Consider the following 10,924-nt stretch of genomic DNA (forward strand, 5'->3'; position numbering starts at 1 on the left):
TTTGCCTTGCTTTTTTTTTTTTTTAAACTATCATTATGCAACTGCTTAATCTTTTCAGATATATTCTCAGTGGTGAGATAAATGTGATGCTAAAGCAGAATGGCAAAGCAACAAAATGTGATGTATTTTTTTTGGTGTTTTGGTAATGCTTGTGAAAACTGCCATGTGGGAGTTGAAATGAATTGTGAAAAATAATGTACAACATGAGTGCTAGTTAAGTAACCTGAAGTACCACTCTGGCACATGCAGGGTACAAAGTCTACACACCACCATTAAAATTTCAAGTTTTGGTGGGTTTTACGTTTTAAACTAATTATTTTAGAACTTTTTCCTCATTTGAGACTTATTTGAACTAAAACATTGATAAGCAAATCTTTCAAGGGGGGAAAAATACACCAATATTAATAATGGTGTACACTTATAAATGTGGTTGTGGCAGTGTTCAGAATGAACCACTAGTGAAACTCTCTAAACAAAGAGTTGCTACATGCCTGTTATTTTGAAGTGCCTCTGTTTAGCTCTTGACTAAGTGAAACTGTTTTAATAGGTTTTCCTTTGGGTAAGTGGCCTTAATACAGCCTTTGTCTCCAGAAAGCATTCAAGCAACTCTATGTAAAAATGTATTGGTAAAAAGAAGCTAACCATGGTACATTTGGGATAATATCCAGGATATAAAATAACATGGATATTAAATATGCAGTAGGAGGCAATAAAAGAGAATATGGTGCAACAGGCACATCCTTCCAAAATTGAAAATGTGGAAAATAGATGGGGGGCTGCCAAGAGCAATGTTAAGAGCTGCATATAAAAATATGAAAGGCTGACTCAATTTTGCAAAACCAAATTTGAAGTCTCCCAATAGGCATGTCAGTCTAAAACAGGTGTTTTTAAAAGCACTTTTTGATATGAAAATGCATAATAACTCACAGAAGATGTCCATATTGAAGCATCATTGAGTTTTTTTTTCTTTTTCCAACCTGAAGAAGAGTCTGTGTAGAAGGTATTATGAACAGTTTAAAATGCTAATATCAGCACAGGACAATGAGCTAAGCAGTAGTTCTCTATTTTGGTACTTAGGACTCCTGAATATTTTAATAGTTTCTGTGTCTCAGTCTTGACTCAAATAGGTGATTACCAGTCTTATGCCACATGCTGAGGAGGTAGTGCATTAATTTGATTCTGGTATGCTGGAGCAGGGAAACATTGCCAACATTAAAGATGGGTGGATCCTGAGGCAAAGGTTGAAAACCACTGACCTGAAACATACATTCACATAAAAAAGTATTACCAAAAGAAGATAAAAGTTATAGAATGCCCCTGCCAGAGTCTAGACTTCAATCAGAATAAAAATCCGTAGCCTCAGCTGAAGAGGGCTCTTTGAACAGAACATGTCCTTAAAGTGTGGAGTCTTTTAGCAGTGCGAGTTAAGTTTGCTAAGTTAGTTGTGCCATGTGAGTGCTGTAATAAAATGAAAATATGCTCCTACAAAGCATTAATGTTTTTCATTTTATTCCCCCCAAAGGATTTTGTTTTTTTCAAATTTTCCCTAGAAGTAATGCTACATTAGAACATGTTTTGAATTTATTTATATTGGTCTCATTTTTATCTATTTAATTTTGTTATATTTACCTTTCAGTCTACATGTGTGATCTGGCTTTCCTATTTAGTGAGCTGCAGTTATCAGGCCCTAGCCCAGCTTTTCAGTTGAATTGAGATTTGTATTGGATTGAGCTGTTGTTGTTGTGAAGATGAGTCTAAATTGGGTTGCTGTTGTTTTTTTTTTTGAGGACTACAGCAGGTTTTTTCTTTTGTATTTGTCTGTATCTAGCTGCATTTATGTTGAACTTTTCTCTTTCAGGTCCGACTGGAGAGAGGCATTTAGTGTAATCTTTTTGTGCTCAGAGTGCTCTGAACAGCTCCTAAGGTTTATTTATTTTAACGCAGAATGTTCCTCTTTATCATGGACAATGTAACAGGTCATATTTACATATAGGTATGTGAATAGGATTCATTTATCATGCCTTTATTGATGGATAATTCAACTGCTCAAAGGGATTTGGATGTAACAAAAGCATGGCAAAAACTGAGTAGGCAATTGTTTCATATTGGTAGTCAGTTTAAATAAAATTGCAGGTCTTTGTTTTCAGTTTTGTACCAATTAGTCCTCTCTGATTAGTGTGAATTTAATTATTTCTTTGTTTAGCCTCGTGTTGCAAACCAAATGCAAAGATAAAAGGGTGGTGTGTACTTTTAGTATTGCTTCTCTGCGCACTGTAATTTGTTCCATGTCCTTAGGTGGTATTAAATTCTCCTTAGCAACCACCCCAAAAGTGGGAGAAAGGAAGTGCACAGTTCTGACTTTTAAATTCACGTGGTGGCAGCTTAGTATTTATCCACTCCTGTGTGTTAGGTTTATTAGCTGCAGCAGGAGGGAGAAAAGTTGCAATCTGTGAGCTTGAGTTGGATGATGAAGGTCAGGGTCCCTGCTCCAAAACTCACAGGCATGGTGAGACTAAGTGGTATTGCGTAAGAGAAAGATGAATAAACTTTTGTTCTCTTGGCGTTATTAGCAATTCAAAATTGGGAAGTCGTGAGAGTGTTGGCCTTTTTTTCCTTCCTTTTTTTTTTTTTTTACAGCTACCCAAGACTAATAGAGAAAATAACTGTGGGAAGAGTGCAGAAGATTCAAATAATGGTTCAGAGGATAAAATTTGATATAATTACATTTAATGATTTTCATAAAAGGTGCAACTGTAAATGTCATCAAAAAGAGACGATACTGAAATCCTGCTTTGGCTATTATTTCTAATTGGGCAGCAAGATCTGATTATTAAGTTTAAACAGAAAAATAGTATTTGTGCTGTTTGACTTATTTAGTCTGGACTGGATTTTATTTTCAGGCGTAATTGGTAAGATGAGGTGCTTAGATCACATCAAAAGAAAAATAATAGCCTAGCTTTTTCTTTTCAGTGTTCAGGTTTATGTCATCACATTATGACTGTTTTTCACAACTATTATAGCATATTAACATGGTTTTGTGTGCATATTCTTTTAATGTAATTTCAGTAATAATCAGAGCAGACACATTTTTGGTGAGATTTAAACAGCAAATAGAACCAAAAAATAAAAGATTCATGCCTATTTGCAGAGCAGTAATCGCCTTACCCCAGATAATTTGCAATGTACTTGCATCAGTCTGGGGATGGGAGCAGTAGAGGCTGTGTGGGGGGCGGTGTCAGAGTTGAGGAACTAGAATTAGGGAGGAGACACTTTCCAGCCTCAAAGCAGAGCAGCCAACTGAAAAAGTCGATACAAATAAAAGAAGTTACCAGAAAAGAAAGGATTTTTAAAAAATCATTGATGTAAATCCAGAGCAAAAGTAAAAACCCAACAGAACTGATTCTCTGCAAAACCAGCTACACTGACGAACATATTCTCTGAGGTCTGTAGTAATTTAGTGCATTGATTAGGCTGTTAGAACAGGAAGGAAATGCTGCTCTGTCATCATGTTGCACTCCTGATCTCCTCCTTCTGTTACACATGAGTGAATCAAACTGCTCCAGCACCACCAGCTGCTTGAAAAGTGAAAGAAACAGGGCAACAATTTATGAAAAATTACCTGACCTCATGAATAAACTCTGATTTCCTAGTACAGACTGGAGTGCTGCTTAAACTTGGAGACCATTTACACTTCTGCTCAGGTCTAAACAATTGAAATGTTAATTTATTTCAGCTATTCAAAAGTGAAACTGGTCTATTGTACAAATTCATTACCTACAGAAAATTTTTAAAATATAGGACCAAGGACAAGGGCAATTTTAATACATAAATGTGACGTTATATCCCACACACCATAGCAGAGAAGAGAGCTGACTTGACAGCTGTCCAGCAGACAGTCAACTCCCTCCACAGAGAGGATAAACTACAAAATATTCTTACTCAATAGGCTTCCTGTATCCAAACATAATAGTGGAAGTTTGAGTGAAAGGAAAAAAGTGGAACTGAAAAAGAATCAGGATTAACCAAAGGGAACGCCTTTTCAGAGCTCAGTGGGGATTCTTAATGTGGACTGTGGTTGGAGTCAGACAAGTTTTGCATTTTATTTAGAAATCGAGCTCCCAGAGTATGGAGGAAGATCTGGAGGAAGATAAAACAGACTAACACAAAATTTTGATCTCACTTCAGTCATACCTCTGCTGGCAATCACTGTGGAGATGATTTCCTTTTCTGGTGGCTGTGTGGACTTAACACCTGCCCACACAGCCCAAACAAAGCACCAACACCTGATTCAATGACCTTGATTTCACTGCAATTTATTGTCCAGAAAACTTGCCTGACCTAACCTGCAGAGCGAATCTATGGGGTATGAGTCACCGGACTAGCTGCATGTCAGGCTGTATAATAAAACAATTTACGCAGCCTGACCAAGTGTTGGTTTGATATTGTTAGCATTCTGTGCTGACTTTTTGATCTCAAGAATCTCTTTTTGGACCTCTTGAAAAACTTTTGCACCATTTTTACAGTGTATTTTTTCTTCAACTGAATTATCCATCAATATGCTTGGACATAATACAAAGTCCTCTATAGCAATCAGCTTCCTTACCAATGTCTTGAGACTTTCCTACTTTTGGGACATCAACAACAGTCTGTTGGAAAACAGTCAACTCATCAGTCTTTCCATAGTTTACTTTTTTCTTAAAATATTACACAATACTGTTTTTCTGAAAAACAAGTTTTGGTTTTCAGTAGTTGTAGATCATGTCAATTAAAATAAACAGAAATATACCACCATGTAATGAATCTGTGACTTTCACATGTTGATTGGAATTAAATTACCTTCAGTGTGTACTCTTCAGCAAGCTTACCCTTTTGTTTTTCCTCAAAATCTACTGACTTATTATTCACCTGAACAGAATAGCCAACACAAATTTGTAAAAATATGACGAAACACTGCCAACGAAGGGTATAATAGGATTTTATTTACATAACTTACAAAGAAAACATCATTTACAGTCACAGCAGAGAAAAACATTCAATGAAACATACAAGAACATAATGCTGTTAGTTGCAAACAGAAACAAAAACAAATTTTTTTTACAGTTAATAGTGTTTGACAAAGATTGCCAGTAGGATGGAGAGAAAATCTCAAATATCTCTACAGGAAAACCACAAAATGCAAGATGTGTTGCAACTACAACACATCTTTGAAGTGTTTCGGTTATTTACCATGAACCAACACACTGTATGTTGCTGTAATATTGTTGTGTTCAAAAAACGTGATTATACAGCTGAAGCAAGTGAAGGATGCTGCATATCTTTTCTCTTTTTCTATCTGAAACTAAATTTCAAAAGACTGTATGGTAGTTAAAATCTATAATAATTAATAACTATGAAACCCTCAGGTTAATATCCTTACAGTTGCCTTATTTCAGAGGGGAAAAAAGAAATTAATGGAAAATAACTTACTTTTTTTTTTTTAGGAGACTGGCTGTTTTCAGGAAAGAATATCACATTACAGTACTCAGTCAAAGCATATTCCTGCTTTAAGAACATAAATATTACCTTCAACCAGTCTTCTGTGAGTGACGTAACCATATAAAGAACTGCAGCCATGGCAACCATTTGACCCACATTGATGCATCTACCTTGCAATAAAGTAGGAGCAATGAGTGGCGTAAGGTGACAGGATGTCTGTGAAAGAAGCGCTCCACAGGAAGCCAAAGATGAGCATGCTGGAGTGAAACTGCCGGTTAAGTCAAACCAACTGGATGCACATAAACGGCGGCTCTTCGTCCTCCTGCACAGACCCATCTGCCCAATCTCAACAGGACTCGGACGCAGAGCGATTGGAACTGAGCATGTTGGTTCTGTAGGCAGAATCATCGCTGGCTTGACGGGGAAAACACTTCCTGCTCCTTAGCAGATGGGATGAGGACGTGTCGATGTGCTGGACAGGCAAACGTGCTAAGAACACGGCATCTCAGATCTTCGATCTTTTGCGAGCAAAGTAGTGTGAGGCGGAAGGGGTTGCAGACAGCAACTTTCCCTAGGGGAGCGCTGCTTCAGATGTAGAGGGAGCCGTCGGCAGGTCCCACATAGCCGACCCCAATCAGAAGAACATCTATCAGCGTCCAAATACCCAGGCCTCCAAAGCTGAATAGTTTGCCCAGACCCTCTCTCCACTGGCCCAGATAAAACCTGTCTGCCCCAAAACCGCCGAGAGTGATGCTGCAGCAAGAAAGAGCAGAGGCACAGATTCACAGGATGATAATTTGAGAGCACACATCCTGATTCAAACTGACTGAAGAGAAAAAAATGCTGAAAACTGACTAAACGGGGTTACCTGAGTGCGAGTGCTGTTGACCATTTGTATCCACCGGTCCAGTTACAAAACAAACGCTTCTGAAACCGCCTATTTCCTAAAGAATAAAATAACATTCAATAGTCACTTTAATATTAAACATTAACTTTCAAGAGAGATTTTTCTCATTTAAATAATTAAAAATATAAAAGATGTTTTGTACTCTGCTAGCTTTGCCAGACTAAGAGCTGAAAGTCACTTTCTATACAGACAAAAAACACCCAACATATTCAGACTCCTTCAACTTCCATCCTTTGTCACAATACAACCACAAACTCCAATGTTTTATTGTGATTTTATTTGGCAGGTCAACTCAAAGTAGTGCAAAGGTATTAAAAATGCAGTGTGTAACTTATAAAAAATATGTTTTTTACATATTTGTTAAAACAGTCATGTTGTGACAGTTTGTCATGAGACAAATAATCTGTGAGATCAATCTCCTTCACTTCCTGCCTGAAGTAATATTGCCGTCTTAAGAAATGCACCACTCCCAAGTCATCCCAACCAAAAACAACCAATCAGACCCAGAGTAGTGTCTTAGCGCTGTCAATCAACATAATGCACTTGCTGCTAAATGTGCTAAAGGTCGTTACAGGAAAACCGCTTATCCACCATCATGGGTGGTTATGCTAACAAGGTGCAGAGTAGCAAAGAGAAAGAGGAGGAGAAAAAGGGGAGCATGAGCAGCGCCACACAGAAAGTTGATTGATAGCACTAAGACCTGTCTCCTTTCTCTGAGTGGTTATTTCTAGATAGCACTGGTAGACAGCAGAAGAAGCTCAATTTCTCTCTTTGTTGGAAGCATTCAGTTTTAATCAGGCAGCTTGGTAAAGGACCTCTAAATTACAAACCACTCAGTTGAAGGTAAAATAAAACAAAATTTGTGCTAAATTGAAGTGAAAAATAAGAAGTAATTGTGAATATCTCATCACAGAATCTCCAGGCACAGATTATTGCTCCTTTTCCTACCCAGAAAAAAAACAAAAAAAAAGCATTTGGCATCCAATAAAAAGCATCACAGGGAAATTAGTCTGTCTTTTTGAAGCATATTATGTCACGACAGAGCAATCACAAAGCTGCCATGAACAATGAATTTCACATCTAAATTTGCATACCAGTTTTTCTGAGAGCTGTTTCAAATCTTTGTTAGCCAACAGTAACTCCTTTTCAGTCAGAGGGAGAGAAAAATGAACATCCTTTACAAACTGAATACAGCATCAGCTGCTGTATTCAGTCATTTAAGATAGCCCACATATGCTTTGTCTTTAGATGAGCATAAGGAATTAAAAGCAAAATACACCAAGTGGTTTTGTGTAAATCTTTTACACACTGCCATCTACCTGCATGCAAAACTAATTCATTTGTATCAATTTAAGCCAGCATTTGGATGGAGACAGGACAAAAAAAAGTCATCCCACGCCATTCATTACTGTGTTTATGTAAAGGAAGTAGACAATGCAAAGTTCTGCATGACTCAGAGCTCCATTAAAAGGAAATAAAGAAACTTTAAAAAAAATAGCTTAAACTGCCCATACCTTTTTTACAGGAAAAGAAATCGTACTTCAAAGTTCAAAGTGGATGACGAATACACAATTCACAGAAAACTGCGAGCATAGTCATGCTATAAACATCTGTTGTCATACCTAAACAATGCACATGGTCTAAGACGTCACAGGTGGCGTTGTAGCGCTTGCGGGGACAGGACACCGTCATACAGTTGGTGGAGTTTGAGCAGCGGTACTCAGATGGGTCCAGCTGCCAGCAGAACTGACAGGTGATGGAGAGAGTGAAGTTACTCAGCTGCTCTCCTGACTTTCCCTGGAAATATAATAAAAAAACATTCCTTCAGAGTAACTCTAACCAAACTTTAGTGTAAATCAGACTTCGTACAGAAGCTGCTACTCACTACGCAGTGAACGCCTTTCTTGGGTTTACATGTGAAAGATGCCGGTTTCCCGTAAGTGCAGTTGTGTTGGAAAGTGCACTGAATGCAACTGGCTGGCAGGCGATCACACAAACCTCCACTTGGACATTTAGAGGTGTAGCTGTCCTCATCTGTTGGGGAAACTGCACAACATCTGGCATTGAATTTGGATTGAAAATAAAACCCTTTAATAGAGTTGACCAAAAAAATGATTGCCTGGGTTAAGTAAAGTAGGTTGACTGTTAAAAAACAAATATGCAATGTGGTTCTGTAGTTATGAATATATTAAACTGTAAACAATTCTCTATGAAAAAGTCTGCACAAGAAGAAGAAGAATTACTTTATTCATCCCAGCAGGGAAATTATTTTAAGAAAATATAGGCAAGCTTTTGGAAAATCAAAAATCTAAAAAATTTACTTAATTACTGTACCAAACTTTTTAATTCTGATCTAATTTATTGATATTCACCTGTAGGTATGTTACTTTTGATAACTGCATGGCTGTCATTCTTGTGCTCATCAAACAACTTGTGATTTTGCCACCTGGCATTGCCAATGCCTTGAAAAAACAATCTTTTAAATGGTTGCTGCAGCTGGATTTGATACTTGGCAAACAGCATTTGATAAATTACATAAAATATAAGATAAGAATTCCAATCATTATCAAATTTTATAGTAATTTGTAAGACAGCTATGGGAAGGTTTTGACCTTTGAACACACAACTCTTAAAAATGTAATATAACGTACTCAATAAAGACAGCTTTACAACATTTTTTCTGTTTCCAGGATGATTTTTTTGTTTTACATTTACTTGTAATTCATTGGTTTTCATTATCTGTATGCTGATCTTTGAATCAGCAGGGTGCTAAAGAGTGATTCCATTTCTTTGTGTGTGTGTGTGAAGTTCACCTGTACTTAATATGTGACTTTTCTTTAAATTAGCCCATTTAAATTTGGACTAGATTATGTTACACTAAACATGGTAAGACGGCTGTGATTCTGGAGGGAGGGGTTCATCCTATAACTAGCAGGTTGCCAGTTTAAACCTACTCTAAATCACTTCACCTGTCTTGCCTGCCTGTAGTGGTCAGAGGAAAGGTATGGCTACAATGTAGTTTACCAACATCAATGTGCGAGAGGGTGTATGACTGATTGTAGTATAAAATGCTACAACTATCCAAACGAAGGCTATTTACCATAGATTCTATGATATTTCACACCTTTACTTTTGTGAAAATGATAAAAAAAAAAAAAAGAACCTTAATGCTGTGTGGTGTCTAAACATGACATATTTGAAAAAGCCTGATTTAAGAGACTGCCTTTTGTATTTTTGAATGAGTGTTCGTTTATCTGTGGTTTAAGAAATTTTGCTGTATGAAATGTTAATTTTTATTTTTTAGATAAATTTATATACGTTCATAAGAACAAAGGCTGAACAGTCTTAACATTTCCCGTGCTTTATTTATCTTTTTAAACAGAGGTATCCATATTTGGAAAATTCTATACATTTCCAGACTTTAAGACTGGAAAGGAACCTTGCAAAGAACTGTCTATCAATTCAGAGATACAAGATATTAACAGCTGTCTAAAATATTTGTACCAATGTGATTGTGTGCTAAAACAAAAAATAAAGATATATTCCTCATGAAGATTTAATATTATTTGAATTTACCAGAGGCTACAGCTGGGATCACCGGGCTGGTGATGATAGTTCCATGCTGGGCGTCTCTTGCGTAAGGAGGTTCTTGGTCAATATGAGGAGAACTCAGGTATCCTAAAAAGCGATCATATTTAGTATAAAAAATATTGCTTATAGGGCAAACATAGCATAGCAGTTTGTTAATTTACCGAGACGACAACAGAGTATAGTAACTTCTTCTAAATCAGTAGTTACAGCCACTGTTTAGTTCTAATTACAGTAAAATAAAGGTTCAATCAGAAAATATTAGTCAGAATTGTTTTCATTCAGAAGCAGCTTCTAGGAAAAGAAGCTAACTTGCTATGCTAGCTTGTAGGTTTGGGTACAAAACTAAACGCTAAAGCCTTCTTCTTGAATAAATATAGCTGTATTTGTAAACATACCATTTACGCACTGTAAAAACAAATCCATAAACAAGATGACAAATATTCCATAGTGTTTGCAGCTCCGTCCTCGGTCTGGTCTCCATATGTGACAGCTAGTAGCCATTGTTGCTGCGGAACAAGAAGCACCAGTTGCATTCACGGAGTGTAGGAACCAAGAAAGATGGACGGCATGTTGTTGTATCCGATTACAGATGATCGCCTTTTGTCCCTACCGTTAGTGTTTTGTTTATATAAATGATACCAAGTAATAGATTTAATCAGTGAACAAAGCACTAATCTAGATGCAAACAAGCGATTCTATGTTTTTCCTCTTACTTGTGTTTACAAGCACGGATTGCACGTAAACGTATAACTACACTGCTTAGTGTAATTTTTTGGTTAATAGAAATAAAAAGGATAGTAAATATGAGAAAAAATAAAAGACTTTAAAAATTAAATTCGGGATCTACTGAGTAGGAGCTAAACATTGAGGGAACATTTCGCTTGATGTTACTTGAACGCAGCATGATTTAGGGGGCGGTCCTTTTATGTTCTCTTGACTCTGAAGGCATCT

At 36.9% G+C, this 10,924-nt stretch overlaps 1 protein-coding gene across 1 annotated transcript; it reads right to left on the minus strand.

Moving 5' to 3' along the window:
- Positions 1 to 4,959: 4,959 nt before the first annotated feature.
- On the minus strand, positions 4,960 to 10,528 carry tm2d3 (TM2 domain containing 3). Its single transcript, XM_028015737.1, has 6 exons — positions 10,369 to 10,528; positions 9,959 to 10,060; positions 8,268 to 8,428; positions 8,005 to 8,179; positions 6,344 to 6,419; positions 4,960 to 6,228 (listed from the first exon to the last, which is right to left on the minus strand). Exons 1-6 carry the CDS (start codon positions 10,472 to 10,474, stop codon positions 6,063 to 6,065), a joined length of 786 nt encoding a protein of 261 aa, XP_027871538.1. The 5' UTR covers positions 10,475 to 10,528; the 3' UTR covers positions 4,960 to 6,062.
- Between the last annotated feature and the right edge of the window lie 396 nt (positions 10,529 to 10,924).

The sequence above is a fragment of the Xiphophorus couchianus genome, chromosome 4, assembly GCF_001444195.1.
Source record: "Xiphophorus couchianus chromosome 4, X_couchianus-1.0, whole genome shotgun sequence".
Taxonomy (NCBI): Eukaryota; Metazoa; Chordata; class Actinopteri; order Cyprinodontiformes; family Poeciliidae; genus Xiphophorus; species Xiphophorus couchianus.